The sequence below is a fragment of the Mobula hypostoma genome, chromosome 25, assembly GCF_963921235.1.
Source record: "Mobula hypostoma chromosome 25, sMobHyp1.1, whole genome shotgun sequence".
NCBI lineage: Eukaryota > Metazoa > Chordata > Chondrichthyes > Myliobatiformes > Myliobatidae > Mobula > Mobula hypostoma.
The window spans coordinates 15,790,305-15,812,441 of record NC_086121.1 but is presented as its reverse complement, the minus strand read 5'-3'; the positions used below and the strand labels follow the sequence as shown (position 1 = coordinate 15,812,441).

The 22,137-nt window shown below is 43.2% G+C and overlaps 1 protein-coding gene across 1 annotated transcript in view; it reads right to left on the bottom strand.

Moving 5' to 3' along the window:
• plch2a (phospholipase C, eta 2a) overlaps positions 1 to 22,137 on the bottom strand; it is a 177,554-nt gene that overhangs the window by 142,417 nt on the left and 13,000 nt on the right. The window contains exons 2-4 of the mRNA XM_063033234.1: positions 21,527 to 21,673; positions 5,774 to 6,017; positions 2,667 to 2,796 (exon numbers count right to left, since the gene is read on the bottom strand). Coding sequence (XP_062889304.1) covers positions 2,667 to 2,796; positions 5,774 to 6,017; positions 21,527 to 21,673 — 521 coding nt within the window. The remainder of the gene's footprint in view (positions 1 to 2,666; positions 2,797 to 5,773; positions 6,018 to 21,526; positions 21,674 to 22,137) is intronic.

Here is a 22,137-nt window from a genome sequence, read left to right as displayed (position 1 = left end):
GGTGAATCATGTGCCCGGTCTGAGGAGTGCTTGAATCTAGTTTGCCTGGTAAGTTAATTGAAACTATTCCAGTTCCTCGGTTCATTTCTAGGTAGCTCAAGTAACAATAACCTATCCTTGTATTACATTTTTCCAAGGGTTTCACAGGAACATTATCAAATAAAAATTGACAACATTTTTGGGAGATTTTTAGGAAAGCTGACCAATCAGAATCAGGCTTAATATCACCTTCATGTTGCGAAATTTGTTGTTATGCGGCAGCGATATGTTGCAATACATAATAATCAAAAACTGTAAATTACAGGAAGTGTATGTGTGTGTGTGTGTGTGTGTGTATGGGTATATAAAGTTAAGTTAAATAAGTTAAAAGAGGGGGGAGGAGCTGAGATGGTGTCAGAGGGTGAATTCTTCGAGCTCATCTGTGAAACAGCTTAAATTCCTCTCTTTAATGTCTCTTTTTTCCCTTTTCGAGGTGGCTGGGTTTCTGGTGGAATCCGGGATCTAGAGCTGCACTCAACACTGACCAGTCATTTCTCAATATCTCCAGGAGCAGCCTGAAAGACATGTGCCTTCGAGGTGCGGCCCTGTGGACTTGATTCCTCACTGGTGTCGCCAACCAAAGCATCACAGGATATCGGGACGTCGAGACAGTGAGTGCGGCTGCCAAAGGCCTGTGCACTCAGGTGATCGCTCTCTTTCTCTCTCAATGGTGAGAGAGAGTTTGCTGCCAATTCTTGAGTCGGAGAAACTCAGAATAAGAGCGACGCTGCCGACTGTAACATTGAAACAACAAGCTGTTTGTTGGTCTCCCTCTCGCCATGGAAGGGGCGACATCTCTTTCTCCCTTGTTAGTAAGAGAGAGAGAGCCTGTGGCAAGACAAAGTGCCAGGCTATGGACTGTATTTATGATGGACCTAGATCATGGTGTCTTTGCTATTGCTTGCTTGGTGGGTGGTGGGGGCGGGTGATAATTCCTGCTAGAACAAGTACAGGGAGGGTTGATGCTTTGCAACGGCTTGTGTGTTTGCGGGGGAAGGGGGGGCTTTGGAGTTCTAACGTTTTCTGTCATTAATTCATTGGGGTTTTCTTCTGTTTCGTGGATGTCTGAGAAAATTAAGAATTTCATGTTGTATACTGTATACATTCTCTGATATTAAATGGAACCACTGAAGCAATGTAAAAAAGAGAAATAAAAAAGTAGTGAGGTAGTGTTCATGGATTCAATGTCCATTCAGAAATCAGATGGCAGAGGGGTAGAAGCTGTTCCTGAATCGTTGAGTGTGTGCCTTCAGGCTCTTGTACCTCCTCCCTGATGGTTGTAATCAGAAAAAGGCTATCACAGGTGATGGGGGTCCTTAATGATGGATGCCACCTTTAAGGGGCATCACTCCTTGAAGATATCCTGGATGCTGGGGGCCCGTGATGGAGCTGACTGAGTTTACAACTTTCTGCAGCTTATTTCGATCCAGTGCAGTGACTCCCCCACCCAAACCCCCATATCAGATAGTGATGCAGCCAGTTAGAATACATGGTACATCTATAGAAACCTGAGAGTATCTTTGGTAACAAACCAAATCTCTTCAAACTCTGAATAAAATATAGCCGCTGCTGTGCCTTCTTTGTAACTGCATCGGTATGTTGGGCCCAGCATAGATCCTCAGAAATGTTGACCCCCAGGAACTTGAAATTGCTCACCCTTTCCACTGCTGATCTTTTACTTTACTTTATTGTCGCCAAACAATTGATACTAGAGCGTACAATCATCACAGCGCTATTTGATTCTGCGCTTCGCGCTCCCTGGAGTACAAATCAATAGTAAATATTAAAAATTTAAATTATAAATCATAAATAGAAAATAGAAAAGGGAAAGTAAGGCAATGCAAAAAAAACTGAGAGGCAGGTCCGGATATTTGGAGGGTACGGACCAGATCTGGGTCAGGATTCATTGAGCAGTCTTATCACAGATGGAAAGAAGCTGTTCCCAAATCTGGCCATACGAGTCTTCAAGCTCCTGAGCCTTCTCCCGGACGGGAGAGGGACGAAAAGTGTGTTGGCTGGATGGGTCGAGTCCTTGATTATCCTGGCAGCACTGCTCCGACAGCGTGCCGTATAAAGTGAGTCCAAGGACGGATGAGGACTGGTGTCTTACCCTTTCTGAAGTCCAAAATCAATTCTTTGGTCTTACTGACACTGAGTGCAAGGTCATTGCTGCAGCACCACTCAACCAGCTGATTTATCTCACTCCTGTACGCCTTCTTGTCATCACCTGAAATTCTGCCAACAATAGCTGTGAACCAAAGACTCAGACTGGGTGGACGTTAAAGAACGTACAGTCGTTAAGGAAGAAAAAAGGAATTTTTCCCATCGATCTGGTCAATGCTTTACCACTCGATCAACATGACTAAAGAATGGATTATACTTTTGGGTGCAACCTTTTGAAGTATCTTGATGACTGCAAAATACTCTGGGATGCTCAGAGGATGTGAAGGGCTTTATATAAATGAAGCTGCTTCCTGTACTAATAGCATCCACTCCACCCATACCAATTTCCTCTCCATCACGCAGAAGGAAGGTGCAAGAAGGTAGGTCAATGTCGGTATGTGCTCAATATATGCCTCACCTTCGGGAAAAGTTTAAATGAATGGATGTGCAGGAAACACTCTTACCTTGAACATCTGTTTGACCTTCTGGCGTGGCAGATTGACATTGAGTTTGTGCATTAGCTGCAGGACCTCACCAACACTTAGGCAGCCGTCCCCGTTTTTATCCGCCTCTGCAAATGTCTGCTTTAGCCACATGAAAATTGGTTAAAGAGAATCCAGAAAAAACAAGCCTTCTCTTCACTTAGGAGTGTTTAGGAACTTGAAATTGTCTCCAAGTGGTGTGGTGTGGAGCTGGGTACCTTGTGCACTCTGTGGATGCTATGGGTTTGATGGGATACCTGGTCTATCCTAGACATGCTTCAGAGATGCCCTGAGATAGATCAAATTTGATTTGATTTTTGGCAAGTCCATTAGTAAAATGAGATATAAATGGATAGTCCTTGAATTTAAATTGGGGAAAAGTTAAGGAAAGTTTAAGGACGTTAGGGGATTTTGGTTGAGATTTGTAAGAATTAAGGGACACAAAAAGAAATTAGAGCTAAGGGATGGGGAGAAGTGGAAATTGAAATTACGTTTAGGGTTAGGGTAATGATGGATTGTGCTGGCTGGTGGTGTAGTGGCATCAGGACTGGAATTTGAATGCTCCCGAGTCCGAATCCGGCCGGCTCCTTGCACGCTTTCCATCTGTGCTGGATTAAATATTGAGCTAGCAACTCGGCCTCGTAAAAACCAGTCAAATGCTAGAGAAATGGCAAAAGTGCCATCCGATGTGCTACAAGGCGTGAAAAGGTACAACAATTACAACAATAATTGATTGTGGGACACAATGATAAGGATTAAAGGATGTGTTCTGAGGGGGTTAAGTGTAATTTTGGGTAGAGATTAGACATTATAGTGAGAAAACCCTGATTATAGTGGGCAGGATTTCAGTGAAACAATGGGAAAAGAATTTGTATACATTGGCAATCATTGAGGAATATTGTGAAGATTGAAGAGATGTTGATTGAATGATGCAATTGGAATGATTGAGGTACTGAAGCCAAGGGATTTGATGAAATAGATACTTTATGATTCTTATAACATCTGGGTGTGCTGCTCTTGGTGGTCTTAAAAATTCTAGGCGCTCTTTAAAATACAGGGAATTCACCAAGCAGCACCTTCTTACTGACTGTAACACCCTTGATAACATTGAAGTGCCAAGAATAGAGGTTCTACTCTGAGCAGTGTTTCAATATGGAGAAAGCAGGCAGGAATAAATCAACACAAGGGGTTCTACAGATGCTGGAACAACATCGATTATTTAAGCTCCTCCATAAATACTGCCTGACTTGCTGAATTCCACCAGCATTTTGTGTTTTGTTGAGCGGCTGTCCATTATCAGCCACAGTTTTTCTCACTTTCAGTCAAATTAATAGTGTGATGTGATAGGATTGAGTGTTCTGATGTTTGCCTGCATATTTGCTTTCTACATCCAATCTTGGTCATTAATAGGAAGTGGGATATTTACCATTCAGTGACATGTATGTGCCAGATACTAAAGAAGTAAGATCTAGTGAGAATGAGGAAGCAAAGGAAATTAATATTAGACAACAAGTATTCTAGGGAAGTTAATGAAGCGAAAAAAAGTCTCAAGGATAAAATGATCTCACATCTCAACTTTTAAAAGAGATAGCTTTAGATGTAATGGATGAGTTGAATACTTTTTTTTAACCACATTGCACCAATGTTGGTACAAAAAAACAACTTGCTGGAAAAACTCAGCTGGTCAAGCAGCATCTGTGGAGGTAAAAGGACTGTTGACAATTTGAGTTGAAAAGCTGCGTCAGGCCTGCGGGGACAGGGATTTAGGGGGAGAATGGCCAGAATGTAGAAATGTGGAGGAGGGATGGACAGAAGCTGGTAAGTAGAACCAGATGAAAAGGAAATGACAGGTAGATGGAAGACCGGTAGCCTCCTTTCAATCTACCGTACATTTCATGCCTTTCCCTGGCTGAGTTTTATTGGCTGAGAGCTTAAATTGTTTGTTCTCAACATCGCTGTCTCATCGCTGATTCAATCTCAAATGAGACACCAAGACAGCTTGTGCACACGGCATGTGATAAAGATAAATTAGCAGCGAGAGGGAATTGACTGTATCACACCTGGGGAGTTGACACCAAAGATTGGGGTTTCCTCTGTTAGCTTCACTACTCTGAAGAGTTATCTCTTCCCATTCAACTCTCCTAATGAAATATAACCACAGTCAAGTTGCAAAAAGGCAATATGAGCGAAGAGTTGGCCCTCTCAGGGATTTATTCCTAAATGAAAGGAAGAATACTCTAACTAGTAGCTTACCTCAAGATCTGGGCCACCTCACTAGTAGACTTGGGACTGGTTATAGATGCTCCAAGATTTACCATGATCAATGAATAGGCGAATAGAAGGGAGGGAAAAAATGGATTTTAAAAAATGTCCATTTTCTTGGTTTTGGACACTTTTATTTGATCAATTATCAATGGATAGAAAGCTCTCACTGACTAAAGATCAAGCTTCATTCAATTGGGGTAGGAAAGAGTTTGCTTTCCATATAATTACCTGTGGGAAGTGCTTGCACCCAAAGGAGAGATGTATCGGGTGATCAACAGCAGAAGCAGACGTGAACATGTGACTATGTTCATTTGAGTTTATATTAATTTATGCTTATAAAGTACTTCTGCTACCAAAAGTTAATTTTCATGACTTTAATACCCTGTGCATGTATGCCCATGACAATAAACTTGGACTGGACAGATTCTATCATTCAGTTCTGGCCCCACGAGGGATCTGCCACTGTTTTGTCAACGTTGGAGGATCTATTCCAAGGCAATTAAGATCATGGAAATGGGAGCTTCAGTGAACATGACCACCCTTTTACCCTAATCCCATTTTCCCATCAATTCCTCCCAGACACTTGGCCAATTAACCCATCAACTCGCATATCTGTGGGTTGTGTGAAGGAATGTGGCACCCAGAGAAACCCCACAGTCACAGGAGAATTCAATTTTCACATAGAGAGCACTGAAGGTCAGGATTAAACTCAGATTACTGGAGGCACGGGACAGCAGCTCTACCAGCTGGCCCACATTCTGCCCGCCACTCTAAAATGTTTAAAACATCAGTGCAATGCCTAAGGCCAAGACAGAAAAGGATATTGGTCGCGTGTCCTCTGCCGCTTTGACAGGCTGTCCTCGTCGCTGATCCCTGCCATTAAGTACTTGAGGCCTGTAATCCATGTTCGCGCTTCCTCGCCATTTGATGAAATCAGATCAAGGGACTCCATGTGGTCCCCGTGGTAAATACTGAAGCAACAGTTGGGGTCAAAGGTCCCGTCAGGATACCGCTGGAAGATCTCTGATTGTTTCCCTTCACACACTTCTCGAATGGCATCTATTGAAACTGGAGACAGAGAGAGGAGACACTATCAACAGAAAGCATAGACCTTTGCGTAACAGAAAGGATTTCTAATCACATCACATTCTTCATGATGCAATGTGCATCAGAGTGCAGTGACACAGCAGGGTGATAAACCTCACAAACAACTGTCCTGCTTGATAGACATTGCTCGGGTGTTAAATATTTGCTGGGCCATAGAGGACTTGTGACTGCTGCCAGTCTACAATATGGATGCCTTCAGCACAGGAGGAGCACAGTGACATACGTGCTAGTTGTAGGACAAGGACAGAGGTCATGAAGGGATTTGAATGCCTCGTTACATGCCAGGAATCAGCTGCTCCCAATTTCACCTCTGATGTTATTCACTTCAACAGCTTACCATAAGTAAATCCCATTGCCATGGTAACTAGATGGCACAGGGACTAGATCCCCAGTCCCTGGCACTCAGCTTCGAAGCCAGTGCAGATTGAGAAAGAATCCCTACCATTTCCTGTGCTATCGTACTTAATTTAGTAACAACAGGCAACTCACTAAAAAACCAGGGGTTAAAGGGGGTGACTCCAGCTATGGTACAATCTCAGGGCCGCAGAGAGAGTCTTTGGCCTTCAGCTGACTCAGTGAGGGCTGCTGATAGGAATTTTCTTCATCTCCTTGACACAGTCTTCCTGGGCTTGACGAGCAGCAGCTCACCCATCCTGCAAAAAAATATTAGCACCACCGTTGATGAAATGCTGGCACAATTCCTGCTGACGATTCCATTGACAATAATCATAACCTTTGGACCACCCATTGAAAGTGCGATAAACCAAGATCTCATCTACTCCCTTTGGTGCGTATAATGTAACTCATGGCATTATTTCAAAGAACAGGGGAATTCTCTCCTGTGCCCTGGCTCATATTTATTCAGGATGATCTGCTCCTTATCATACGAAGCCGTATAAGGCTTGGCTGTACCATAACTAAACACACGTCAAAAGTGCTTTGTTGATTGTGAAAAGGCTTTGGGACGTTCTGACATTGTGAAAGACACAATACAAGTTCGACACACGCAAGACGCAGGTGGAACTCAACAGATCAGGCAACATTGAAAGAGGGAAATAAACTGTTGAATTTTTGGGCAGAGCTTACGTCCTGATGAAGGGTCTCGGCTTGGAACATCGACTGTTTATTCCCCTCTGTAGATAGATACTGCCTGACCTGCTGGTTTCCTTCAGCATTTTATGTTTTGGGTTTATCTCTTTTGTTTATAGAAATGCAAGTCTTCCTTTCACCTGTCTGGCTGCAGATGTTGATGGGTTGGGTTGGTGGGATGGCTCGGATACAGGAGGTCACTGGAGAAATATGGAGTGCCATTTGATCTGCTGCCTCTCCAGTGGATGGTGGGGAGCATCATTATGCCTGTGATCAACTCCGTCCTCTCAAAGCTACTCTCTGGGTCCAGTCATTCAATCTCCAGCTTTGCTGAGGTAAACCCCACAGATTGAAGTATTCTTGGCAACTTTACGTAATCAGAAAGCCCTGCCCCCTTCACATTTGGGTTGAAAAGTGCAAATCCTTCGCCGCAGCCAGAGGCTGCTCAACCACCTGCTGGCTCGCTTGTCAGCTCTGCTGATAGTCCTCCCAATCCTGGACGTCATTCTAAAGAAGGCGGTCATTACCGAGGCAGTTATGAGTCCCTTCGTGAAGCTGCTGTCCCATTTCCAGCTCCCGACGCCCTTTTTAACAAAGACCTAATGACCTAGAAGAGCTGCTCAATATTTGGCAATTTGTTCCATTTATAGACCATTCAGCAGCCAATGGCTTTCCAGAGAAATAGGCCTCCAATTCCATTATTAGATACTTGCAATCCCCCCTCTGATAATACACTACAGTTTTTTTAAATATAAGTCTTTCAGCATGTTGTAAATAATTGTTTCTGATTACAACCTGACGAAAACAAGGAGGTTTCCTTCATTGTACCAGCCAACGGCACTACAGCTTGTGATTTGCAGAATAAGTGGCTGCTAATAGCACGGTAATTATACCACATTTCAGGCATTGTGAGGTACTTGTACTGTGGGACGTTACCAATCCCTTTGCAGCTCTAAAACAAGTGAAGCTGCATTCCAAGTGTGGTCACCATTTATCAGAGACCTCACCTGTGGTTGACGATGGAATCCTACCAGTATGATGTCACGTCAGAGAATGGCAGGCTCTTGTGGCAGAGGCTGAGGTAAAAGGGACAGGCAGAGGGAGACAAGGGGGTGGGGAAAGGATAGGTGAGGAGGGAGGGGCAGAAAAGTGATGGAGAGAGGCAGAAGGTGAGAAAAGAAGGGAAGGAGAAGGAAGAGGCAGTAAATGATAAACACAAGAGATTCCGCAGATGCTGGAAGTCCAGAGCAACACAAACAAAATCCTCTAGAAACTCAGTGGATCAGGCACCATCTATGAAAGGGAATAAACAGTCGACGTTTTCAGGCCGAGACCCTAAACGTCAACTGTTTATTCCCCTCTGTAAAAGCTGCCAAACTTGTTGAGTTCCTCCAGAAGTTTGTGTCTGTGTTGCAAAGGAAGAGAAAGGTAGGGGGAAGAGGAGTTGAGTTGAGGAGAGAGTGGAGGGGTGAGAACGAGAGGAAAGGATGGTGTGGGAAAGCAGGGGAGAACGAAACAAGGGGCAGAGAATATAGGGGACTTGAGAGGGAGGAAAAGAAAGGAAAAAAGGATGATTGCCCGTAAGCTGTTGTAAAGTAACAGGAGAAGGAATTAGACTGAGAACGGGAAGGAAAGGTGAGGGAAAAAGGAGTGAGATAGGGAGGGAAGGTTTGGGTGAAGGAGGGAAGAGTGGGAGAGCAAGGTACGAGCTGAAGTAGAAAGCTAAGAGAGGGTAGGGTTTGATCCATTTATATTGTGTGCTAGCTAGTTACCAAAAGCACCAATTGAAAAAAAAAGGTTCAAGTGAGCTCTCCAAACACTAACACAATTGCAGTACAGTTTCAATGAAACTGATCGAGGGGTAAACCTGGGGAAACTGTTGAAAGAGATCTGACAGGGAATGCCGTTTTGACAAAGAATCTTGGACCTGAAATGTTGACTCTGTTTCTTCTTCCGCAGATGCTGCCTGACCTGTTGAATAGTTCCAGCATTTTCTGGTTTTAATTCATTTTTACTGAAGTAGACCTTTCTCTCTACCACACTGTCAGCTCCACAGCCCCTATTTGGTTGGCATTTCCTCCTTGGGTTTGGCTAATTTATTCAGATTCCACAAATCCGGCTCTTGGCTGCTACAGCTTCTCACTATTTCAACTTGTTTCCTTTCTCCCAATGAAACATCTTCCCCAGGTCTCATTTGTTCCTCTCCCTGTGAGTCATTTGTGCACATTAATTACTGATCAACATCAGTTCACCTTTCTACATTCCTACATTTTCAAAGTCAAAGGAAATTTATTATCAAAGTACATAAACCATATACAACCTTGAGATTCATCTTCTTGCAGGCAGCCACAGAACAAAGAAACACAATAGAATTCATGAAAAACCCCACACCACAAAGACAGCCATCTATCCAATGTATGAAAACGAAAGAACAAATCATGTAAACAAACAACCCATGGAATATGAACCACGGAGTCCCTTAAAGTAAGTCCACAGCCATGGAGCCAGTTCAGAACTGCAGCTGGTCCAGGAACCCAATGGCTGCAGGCCACAGCCATGGAGCCAATTTCAGCACTGAGGCGAGTGCTGACGGCTGCAGGCCACAGCTGTGGACTTGGTTCAACACTGAGCTGAACATCGGTTTGTGCTCCGCCCTCAGCCTTAATGCCATAACCTTTTAAATCTAGCTTGGTGCTTAAACCAGCCAAACATCGATTCGTTACCAGCTGTGAGCCCGGGCCCTGCTGCTTCAGGCCAGCCTCAAGCCCACCGCAGCTGTACCTGCATTCTCCAGAGTCCAGTTCACCAAATATTTCAGGATACCACAAAAATGCCAGTTCATACAAACAGCTCAAAAGCACACCTTCCCAGTGGGAAATTACAGGCTGCGGGTTGCAGTGATGGTATTCCAAAAAATGCATATTTAGTCGAGTTGTTAGTACTTTTGTTTACTGTCTGCAAAGCATCGCCATGTCTCACCAGCACTATCTTTGTGAAATATATAGATGGTACCTTGAGATTCATTTGCTTGTAGGAACTTACAGGAAAATAAAGAATTTATGAGAAGTTATACATAAACTAAGACTGACCAAATATCTAATGTGCAAAAAAAGACAAATGGTGCAAATAAAAAATAATACTGAGAACGTGTCCTTGAAAGTGAATCTGTCGGTTGATCCTGGTGGTGTGGGACCTAAAGCTTCTGTCCCTCCTGCCTGATGGTAGCAGTACTAAGAGAGCATGGCTGGATGGTGGGGGGTGGCCTTGATGATGGATGCTGTTTTCTTGTAGCAGAGCTCTATGTAAATGTGCCCAATGGTAGAGAGGGCTTTGCCTGTGATAGACTGGGCTGTATCTACCACCTTCTGTAGCACTTCCATTCCTGGGCTTTGGTGTTTCCATACCATGCCACGATGCAATCAGGATATTCTCCACTGTGCACCTATAGAAGTTTGTCGAAGGTTTTTGTGACACGACGAATCTACGCAAACTTCTAAGAAAGTAGAAGCACAGTCATGCTTTCTTTGTGTTGGCTCTTCTGTACAAGTCCCAGGACAAATCCTTTGATATGAGAACACCAAGGAATTTAAAACTACTGATCCTATCCACCTCAGAATCTCTGAGGACTAACTCATGGACCTCCAATGTCTTCATTCTGAATGGAAAACATTTGCCCTCTAGTTTTTTTCCCTGGTTTCTCTGGTTACTGACTTCTCTAGTAGTGGAAACTATTCCTCAATATTCATTCTTTCAAAGCCCTTCATACTGTTAACACTCCTAAGGAAAAACAATCTCCGCTTCTCTCCTCATCTCTGTGGAAGAAAACTATCTTCCCCTGTAAATCAAGGATAAATCTGATACCTGTATATCAGATTGAATAGGTTAGGACTTTATACCTTGGAACTTAGAAGACTGAGGGGAGATTTGATAGAGGTATACAAAATTATGAGGGGTATAGATAGGGTAAATGCAAGCAGGCTTTTTCCATTGAGGTTGGGTGGAATTACAACTAGAAGTCATGGGTTAAGGGTGAAAGGGAAGAGGTTAAAGGGAATATGAAGGGAAACTTCTTCACTCAGAGGGATGTGAGAGTGTGGAGTGAGCTGCGGGCATAAGTGGTGCATGCAATTCAACATTTAAGAGAAGCTTGGCTAGGTCCATGGATGGTAGGGGTATGGAGGGCTAAGGGTGCAGGTCGATGGGACTAGGCAGTTTAAATGTTTCAGAAGGGCCTGCTTCTGTGCTGAATTTCTCTATGACTCTAAGACTCTAAATGAGAATAGTGAGACATCATTTCAGTCCAGGCAGCATCTTGGAGAAACATCAGAGAGAAGCTACAGTGGTGAATGTTATTGAATAATTAGTTCTTGACTCTCATTACAGTCCATCAAAAGATTATACAGAAGAACCGCATTGATTCTCTCCTAAGCAGGGTCAAAGTTGAAAGTTTGGGTCACCTCAAATTAATGGGCATCCCTGAGGGAGGTCAGAGGCATCAGGTCAGCGACAGCCCCTTTCCATCAGATGGTGGTGTTGGTTTGGTAACAATGTAGTTACCTGGCTGTTCCAGGAATGAAGAGAGCTAGACTTGGAATTCAACAGAAAACTTGTTCAAATCCCACTCTCAGAACTTCAGTGTAGCTTAAACCTCCTGGAATTAAAAGGTTGGGATCAGTAAAACAAGCCACAAAGAGATCCAACCTGTACACTGTTTTTATTTATTTTTATTTAGAGATAGCGCATGATAACATAATAAAACCGTAAGAAATAGGAACAGGAGCAGGCTGTCTGGCCCGTCCAGCCTGCTCCACCATTCAATAAGATAACGGCTGATCTGGCCATGGACGCATCTCCACCTGCCTTTTCCCCATAACCCTTAATTCCCCTACTATGCAAAAGTCTACCCAACCTTGTCTTAAGTATATTTACTGAGGTAGCCTCCACTGCGTCATTGGGCAGAGAATTCCACAGATTCACCACTCTCAGGGAAAAGCAGTTTCTCCTCACCTCCTTCTTAAATTTACTCCCCGAATCTTGAGGCCATGTCCCCTAATTCTAGTGACACTTCAGGCACTTCCAGTCGAAAGAGCCTGTGCTGCTTGATTACACCCACATGACCAGTAACCTATTAATCCATAAGCCTCTTGGAATGTGGGAGGAAACTGAAGCCCCTGGAAGAAACCCGCGTGATCACGGTGAGAACAAACAAACTCCTAATAGGCAGAATGGAATGGGGAATGGAACCTGGCTCGCTGTCATTGTAATAGCATTACACTAACCGCTATGCCACTGTACCACCTATTTTCTTGAAGAATGGAAATCTCCCTCACAGTTTATAGGGGTTCAACGAGTGGACCCACAATCCACTGCTGATGGATTGTCAGCAAAGTCTTGTCAGCAATGCTCTTGGTCCCAATCAGAGCAAAATAAAAAGCCTGCAAGAGTAAATCAAGAAAGTGGAATTCAGATTGAAAATCAGGTCTGAGGGGCTGAATGGCCTACTTGCATTTTTAACATTCTTCCAACCTAGGGAGGTCTCCAATGAGAAAAGAAGCAAAAAGATGGAGGTGGAAGATAAATGTTTCTAAATGAGATGATATAATTGGGTAGCTCAGTAGGTGTTTAATGTCAAATCATTCTCTTTGTTATCAGGATCAATATTTGTGCCAAGGGAATACCAGCGATCTTGGCTACACAACAAAATGTAGATTAGAAATTAAGTTTTCACTTTAAATAGTTCAAGGATAAGCAGTTTATTTAATTACTGAGCCCCTTCGAGGAACATCAGCTCAATCCTTCTCTTCAATTAACTTCCATCATTTCCCCACAAGCTTGCTGATTTCTGCTTCTCCGAACTGAAGGTGGAGAACAAAAAGCATTCCACCCAGGTGACATAGGCAGAAGCAACACCATAATTCAAGAAGGAATGGGCTTGCTCGAAAGCTGGAGCAGAGAGAAAAAAAAGTTTTGAAAGAAATTGAGTTGCGTCTCTTTGAATCTCATTTTGTTTCCCAATCTTTTCCATTTACCGCCATCAGAGAGAAGAAATCGTTTTCCACTTATCAGCTTATTCTCATTATCCATCAGATCTCTCCCGCTCAATTCCCCAGCAATGGAATGTGCTCGCCTTCTTACACAGAAGAGGGTTTTCATTGAACATAATGAAAAAAGATGGAGGTCATTCAGCCCAAATTCTTCTTGTTGGTGTTTCTTCTAGCCCCCTTCTCACCAATTAGTATACCTTTTGTTATGTTTGTAACTCCAAAACATAAAACTAATTTAAAGGAGTCCGAAATGCGAGTTAAACTTAGCTTTTATTTTAAGCGGAGTTTGCGCATACAACGTGGTGGTGTGATGACGTATGCCATTTACATACTTTTATATATAATGTGCAATGCATTATGTAAACAACAAAGAATGCTTAATCAAACAATATATTTACAATATTACTCAAATATTACTTAAATATTATATTTAAATATTAAATACACAATACCTTGGTGTTCTTGCCCCCCCCCCACTTAAAAGCATGCAGGATGTTTAGCTCAACTACTTCCTGTGACAGAACTTTCACTCTCCAACCATCCTCTACAATCCATATTGGATCTATATTCATTATCACTAATTTACTACCCAGGGATCTGTGTCCTGACAAGTTAGCCTCAACTCCTGTTGACTTTTTTCTAACAAAGATATCTATATGCACATACACACTGAGAAACCAACCATTGTCAATAAAATATAGAGATTAGTTTCCAAACCACTTGGGTCAAGTGGCTCCTCGCTTTGCACTGATCTAGAGATATCATTGCTTACACAGTTGTATCCTGTGAGTGCAAACCTGATCATTGTTTTTAAGTTTTACTGGAAAAGTTTGTTAACTAATATTATTTCTGACTATGCATTTAAATATTTTAATGTGTCTATTAAAGCGCGTTAATGATTTTAGAACATCATAGGACATAAAAATGTTTATTTGGGGGGTTTATTAGGTAGAAAACAGAAGGCCATTTTTTATATTTATCTGCAAGAAGTTTTTGTCTATATCCCTCACAAACTCATCGTTTAAGTACCTGCTGAAGGGTTTCGGCCCGAAATGTCGACTGTACTCTTTTCCTAGATGCTGCCTGGCATGCTGAGTTCCTCCAGCATTTTGTGTGTGGTTGCTCGGATTCCCAGCATCCGCAAGATTTTCTCTTGTTCGATATTAGTGCCTGTGTTTTGTATCCCTCTGTAGGGACTGCATGTTTTCTTTTCCAAACTCCTTACTTGTTTTTAAGATGAACAGGCTTACATTTTCAGGTTACAGCTGCATTGAAACCTTCTGATTCCCCGCTGTCATCACTGCTCTCGATTTGTGATGAGGAACACTAGTCCAGTTTGTCCAGAGCCACGTTCTTTGAACTCTTTCCAGTGTTCTAGGTGTGCCTCCCTCACCACTAAATGCACATCATAAACTTGTCACAGTTTACCCAGGCACTGACCAATCTGATTACTAGCACACTTTCATTTTCAATTTCCTCTGCATCTTATTAAGCAACACTTCTGGAGTTCCTCACAGATGTGATAATCAGGCTTTTTTTTGTTAAATCTCTTGAAGGATAAACCATAGATTATAGTTCAGCAGAATAATTACTCAGGAACAATCAGTGCATCTGAGTAATAATGAGTGAACTGACAGCAGAGTTTCTGGTGGGCATTTTAAAACAAAGAAAGCAAAGAATCATTGTAGTCATCCTTTCAAATCTTCTCTGGAGGAACAGCCCACTGAACCACATTTCTGCCTCTGTAAATATCTTTCTGGTTTCTCTTCTTTCCCTTTGAATCTGTTTTCCTACCTCTAGTCATAGATAAGTACAGATCAGAAACAGGCCCTTCAGCCCATCTAGTCCATGCTGAACCATTGATACTGCCTTCTCCCATCTACCTGCACTGGGACCATTAGCCCTCCATATCCCTCCTATCCGTGTACCTAAATAAACTTCTCTTAAAAGTTGAAGTTGAGCTTGCATGCACCACTTGTGCAGGCAGCTCGTTCCACACTCTCACAACCCTCTAAGTGAAGAAGCTTCCCCCATGTTCCCCTTAAACTTTTCACCTTTCACTCTTAACCCATGACCTCTGGTTGTAGACCAGTGCAACCAAAATGGAAAAAGCCTGCTTGTATTTACCCTATCTATACCCCTCATAATTTTGTATACCTCCATTAAACTTCTCAGTCTTCTACATTCCAAGTAATAAAGTTCTAACTTATTTAATCTTTCCTTATAACTTAGGTCCTCCTCTACTGAAGTCGATGACTCTGGGCCACCTTCCAGCCTCTGGTTTGAATGCCATTCCTGAGACACAAGGACGTAATCTCAGCTGAAATCAGGGCTGTACTGAGGGAGTGTCACTCTGTCAGAGTGCTGTCTTTCAGAGGAGACATTAAATGGGGTCTCAAATTAAAACAGAAGCCTCAGCAGGTCAGACAGCATCCGTGGAAGGGGAAACAGCATTTATATTTCAGATCGAAGACCTTACGGGAGACCTGAAACATTAACTCTCCGCATTTTCTCATTTTTATTTCAGATTTCCAACAAGTGCAGTTTTTGTTTTGATTTTTGCTAAGGCAGGTCCTGTTTGCTTTCTCAAGTGGAAGGATAAGATGGTTTGGCATAAGTTAAACACGGAGCAGAGAGTTCTCTCCAACATCCTGGACATTGATCACACTGCCATTTCTATAAAAGGCCAGGAGGTCCTGTATTAAATACCTAAGCTGACAACAGATCTAAACACACATCATTTCCTGCCAAGAGCTGCATGGATCTACTATCACCCAAAAGGCAGGGAGCATCCTGACATTACCAATGAGCCAAACAATGGGATCTGAGGGTTGTCCTTGCCTCTAGCCATCCAGGATTGGCTGATACGTCCAAAACAGATCATAGAACAATACAGCACAGGAACAGGCCCTTCAACCTATGATGCTGTACAACGCTCAATTCTTTCTGCCTGTTAACTTGCAGGTTGAGTTGGTGGTGAAGAAGGCAAATGCAGTGTTAGCATTCATTTAGAGAGGGCTAGAATATAAAAGCAAGGATGTGATGCAGTGGCTTTATAAGACATACTTGGAGTGCTGTGAGCAGGTTTCAGCCCCTTATCTAAGAAAGGATGTGCTGGCCTTGCAGAGGGTCCAGAGAAAGTTCAGGAGAATGAGCCCAGGAATGAAAGGGTTAATGTATGAGGAGTGTTTGATGGCTCCGGGCATGTACGTGCTGGAGTTTAGAAAAATGAGGAGGGATCTGACTGAAACCTATTGAATATTGAAAGGCCTAGATCGAGTGGATGTGGAGAGGATGTTTCCTGTAGTGGGGGATTCCAGAACAAGAGGGCACAGCCTCAGAATAGAAGGACATCCCTTTAGACAGCGATGAGGAGGAACTTCTCGGGCTAGAGGGTGGTAAATCTATGGAATCCATTGCCACAGATGGCTGTGGAGGCAAAGAGATAGGATATATTTAAAGTGAATGTTGCTGATCTTTGAATGATGAGGGTGTCAAATGTTACAGGAAGAAGACAGGGAATGGGGTTGTGATGGATAATACATCAGCCATGATAAAATGATGGACTCAGAGACTGAATGGTCTAATTCTGCTCTTATGTCTTCTGGGCTATGATCCATATCTCTCCCGTCTCTGTATATATTGATTTGTGTGTCTAAGGGCATTTTAAACATCTCTATTGTAACTACTTCAACAATCACCCTGGCAATGCATTCCACCACCCTCTGTGTTAAAAACCTGCCCTCTGCTTCTCCTTCGAACTATCTCCCTTTCGCCTTGAATGCATGACATTTCGACCCTGAGAAAAAGTCAGTTGTCTATCTATGCTTCTCATAATTATAGAAACTTTTATTAAGTCTCCATCAGCCTCTGACACTCCAAAGAAAACAACTCAATTTTGTCTAATCTCTCCTTTATAGCACATGTTCTCCAATCTAAGCAGCTTCCTGGAAAATCTCTTCTGCACTCTCTCTAAAACCTCCCCATCCTCCCTACAAAGGGCTGACTGGAATTGAATGCAAACTCCAGAAGCGGCCTAAGCAGAGTTTTATAAAACTACAACATAACTTCCTGACACTTGTACTCAACACCTCAATGCCATCAGGAAGGTGGTACAGAAGCCTGAAGGCACACACTCAGCGATTCAAAAACAGCTTCTTCACCTCTGCCATCCAATTCCTAATTGGACATTGAACCCTTGAACACTACCTCACTTTTTAAATATATATTATTTCTGTTTTCGCATGATTGTTTAATCTATTCATTATACATATACTGCAATTGATTGATTTTTTTCTTCTTCTTCTATATTATGTATTGCATTGGACTGCTGCTGCTAAGTTAGCAAATTTCACGACATATGCCGGTGATAATAAACCTGATTCTCATTCTGATTCTGAACTAATAGATGCAAGCATGCGATATGCTTTCTTTACATACTATCGACCTACATGGCCACTTTCATGGAGCTGCGGACTTGAACCAGAAGATCCCTCTGTATATCAGTGTTGTTAAGGACTCTGCCATTAACTGTGAACTTTCCCCTTACATTTGAACTCACAAAGTACTACACCTCATACTTCATTCATTCATTATGAGTAGTGTCATATAACATGGGTCATCATGGTCTTGACCATGATTGTTCTTGGCAAATTTTTCTACAGAAGTGATTTGCCATTGCTTTCTTCTGAGCGGTGTCTTTACAAGACGGGTGACCCTCGGCCATTATCAATACTCTTCCGAGATTTTCTGCCTGGCGTTACTGGTCGCATAGCTGGGAATTGTGATATGCACCAGCTGCTCACGTGACCCTGATCAGGGGGCTAATCAGGTCCTACAAGGGTGATCTGCAGACTAGCAGAGGGAAGAGTGTGCCTTACACCTCCTTTGGTCGAGACATATCTCCATCCTGCTACCCCTACCTCATATTTGCCTGGATTAAATTCTGTCTTCCAATTTTACTGCCCACGTCTGCTACTGATCTATAACCTTTTGCATCCTTCGGGAACCTTCTACACCAGTGGTCCCCAACCACTGCGCCGCGGACCAGTACCAAGCCACAAAGCATGTGCTACCGGGCAGCGAGGAAACGATATGAGCCAGCTGCACCTTTCCTCATTCCCTGTCACACACTGTTTAACTTGAACATAGGGTTGCCAACTGTCCCGCATTTGCCGGGACATCCCATATATCGGGCTAAATTGGTTTGTCCCATACGGGACCACCCTTCTCCCGTATTTCCCCTGCTAAGGTAGAGCGTTCCTATGAAAACTTCTGTGCCGAAATGGCGTGAAGCGAAGAAGCAATTACCATGAATTTATATGAGAAAAATTTTTGAGCGTTCCCAGACCAAAAAATAATCTAACAAATCATACCAAATAACACATTAAGCTGAAAATAACACTAACATATAGTAAAAGCAGGAATGATATGATAAATACACAGCCTATATAAAGAAGAAATAATGTATGTACAGTATAGTCGGGAAGATTAAACCAAAACCGATTTGTGGAATAAAAATCGGCACGTACGCGCATGCGCACACAAGTGCCCATGCAAGACTTCATGGTCATGGTAGTCTTTCCTGGGGTAAACACAAGTGTCCCGGGATTTGACTGCTACTTTTGTCCCTTATTTGGGAGTAAGAAAGTTGGCAACGCTAACTGTAAAAGACATGTTGAGGTGAGTTTCACCCTACTTGAACAACCCCCCCCCGCCAAGTTGGCCGGTCCGCAAGAATATTGTCAATATTAAACCAGTTTGCTGTGCAAAAAAGGTTGGGGGACCCCTGTTCTACACTAACCAGAATACCACCTATTTCTGTGTGATTAGCAAACCAACTAATCCACCTATCCAATAAACAGACTTGTTTCGAGATGGTCAGGTGGATGGCAGTAAGGTGCCTGAGATCCCCCAGAACACAAGGTTCAAGGCTGAAGCTTCATCTTCGCTTAATATGTTTCCTCAAAAGTGGATCTCCTCTTCGGGTGGCAGGGTAGTGTAGGGATTATTGTAACAGTTTAAAGTGCCAGGGACGCAGGTTCACTTCCTACCGCTGTCTGTACCATTGAGTGCACGAACATGGAGCGTTGTCATGTACATGGAAGCAGCACCTAGCATCAGGGTCCCCTACCTCCCAGGTCATGCTCCAGTATCCTCGTGACCATGAGGGTTTCCTCCGGGTGTTCAGGATTCCTCCCACATTCCAAAGACACATGGGTTAAGGTTAGTAAATTGTGGGCATACTAAGTTGGCACCGGAAGCACGGAAACACATGCAGCCTACCTCCGGCACATCCCTGGTCTGTGTTGTAGATGGTGCATTCCACTGTACGTCTTGATGTGACAAGTAAAGCTAATCTTTAATCTTTGAACCAAAACAGACCTTTTTATGTTGCGGAGACACTGACTGCATAAATTATAAAGCAGGATCTGACAGCAAATCAATTGTTCCCATGTAATTTCTCAGTATGAATAATTAATCACGTGCTTACACATTCTGGACCAAGTGACTGACAGAATCCTGTGGAAGCCTCACTCCAAGGGAAACACCGCAGACCAATGTTTCTACATCAACAGCATCGATCTCCTCCCCGTCCCCCAGCTCCCAGCATCACCACCACCTTATCTCCAAGGAAGGTTCCTGGGACTTTTCCCTCTGCCCTCACTACCACCACCAAACCAAATGTACACTCAGTGGCCACTTTATTTGGTACACATGCTCATTAATGCAAATATCTAATCAGCCAATCATGTGGCAGCAGTTCAATACAACAAAGCACACAGACATGGTCAAGAGGTTCAGTTGCTGATCAGACCAAACATCAGAATGGAGAAGAAGTGTGATCTAAGTGACTTCGTTGGTGGCAGACGGGGTGGTTTGAGTATCTCAGAAACAGATGACCTCCTGGGATTTTCATGCACAACAGTCTCTAGAGCCTACAGAGAATGGTGCGAGAAACAAAAAAACACCTAATGACCGGCATCCAGTTCTGTGGGCGGTAACGCCTTGTTAGTCAGAGAGGTCAGAGGAAGGGGGCAAGACCTGTTCCAGCTGAAAGGAAGGCAAGAGTACCTCAAAAAGCCACATGTTACAACAGTCGTGTGCAGAAGAGCACAACACATAGAACCTTAAAGTGGATGGGCTACAGCAGCAGAAGACCATGAACAGACACTCAATCGCCATTTTATTTGGTACAGGAAATACCTAATACAATGGCAACTGAGTGGCCACTAGTATTCCATCAGTGACCATTCTTGGTAGTCTGTCACCTAACACAATGCTTCTTGTTGGACTATGATTAAACAAAACGACAATATTTCAAAAGGAATTTGTTAATGGTTATAAGATTTTCATTGCCTTGAGGACATAATGTGGAACGCATGCGTTTTCCCCTGGGTGTCCAGTTTCCTACCACTGCCCTTCGCACCACTGAGAGCATCTTCACGGAGCGTTGTTGCAGGAAAGCAGCATCCATCATTAGGGACTCCCACCGCCCAGGGCATGCTCTCATCTCGCTGCTGCCATCAGAAAGTATAGGACTCCCAAGACTCACACCATCAAGTTCAGGAAGAGTTACTACCCCTCAACCATCAGTTCCTGAACCACATGGGATAACATATGGTTCAGGAACATGTCAGGTTTTCAGTCTTGGTTTGTCTTGTGTTTCTGTGATATCATTCTGGAGGAACATTGTATCATTTCTTAATGCATGCATTACTAAATGACAATAAAAGAGGACTACGTGTCCTCATAATCCAATTTAATCTAATCTAACTTCACTTGCCCCATCACTGAAAAGTTCCCACAACATATGGATTCATTTTCAAGGACTCTTCATCTCAGGTTCTCAATACTTACTGCTTATTTATTCATTATTATTATTTTTTCTTTTTGTATTTGCACAGCTTGCTGTCTTTTGCACACTGGCTGAACGCCCAGTTGGTGCAGTCTTGCATTGATTCGATTACGGTTATTATATGCTATTGTGCCTGCAAGAACATGAATATCAGGGTTGTATATGGGGTGACATATATGTTCTTTGATAATAAATTTACTTTGAACTTTTGAGCTTAGAAAAAAGTAACTGGGTGGTTTAATTGGTCATTGTAAATTGTCCTGTGAATAGGTTAGGGTTAAATCGGTGAGTTGGGGGTTGCTGGGGCAGTGCTGCTCGAAGAGGTGGAAGGGCTACTTTGTGGTGTATCTCTAAATACTCTAAGTAAGTAAATTAAGGATGCTATGTAACGGCAAGCTGTCGGTGGTATACGTGTGTGCATGGTGAGGAGTGGTGGCGGCTGTTGCTTTGCGTTCGATCCGATGACGACGGTCACTTACTTTTGGCTTTCTCGTTTTTCCTGGACGGTCGCCACCTGATGCAGGTTTTATGTTCGTCCAGGTAGTAGAAACGAACCAGGCCTTTCGAGCTTCCTCTGAGCTTCACCATCTGAGTGCCGGCCTGCATCAGGCTCATACATCGTTCCACTGTAGAGAGAAGGGAGACTTATCAGTGCAGAAGCCATTCCTCCCGTACTCAAACAGATGCTGAAACATGGAACCTGACACCACCACAGGAGCCTGTACAACCCACCAGAGCTTTTCCCATCAGACCCTCCTACATCCCTTAATTCACAGCTGTGCAAATTTTCCTTCTCTATATGCTCAGAAAATTTTATTTTAAAATGTATTTCTAACTCCCTTTAAAGATTAAAGAAGAGCTTTCTTTGTCACATGTGCATCAAAACTTACAGTGAAATGTGTCACTTGGCCTCAGCGACTAACACAGTCCGAGGATTGTGCTGGGGGGCAGCCAAGTGTTGTCGCACTTTTGGCATCAAAATAACATGCACACAACTCAATAGTAACATGTCTTTGGAATGTGGGAGGAAACTAAAGCACCCAGAAAAAACCCACGCGGCCATGGGGAGAACATGCAGATGTCTTATGGT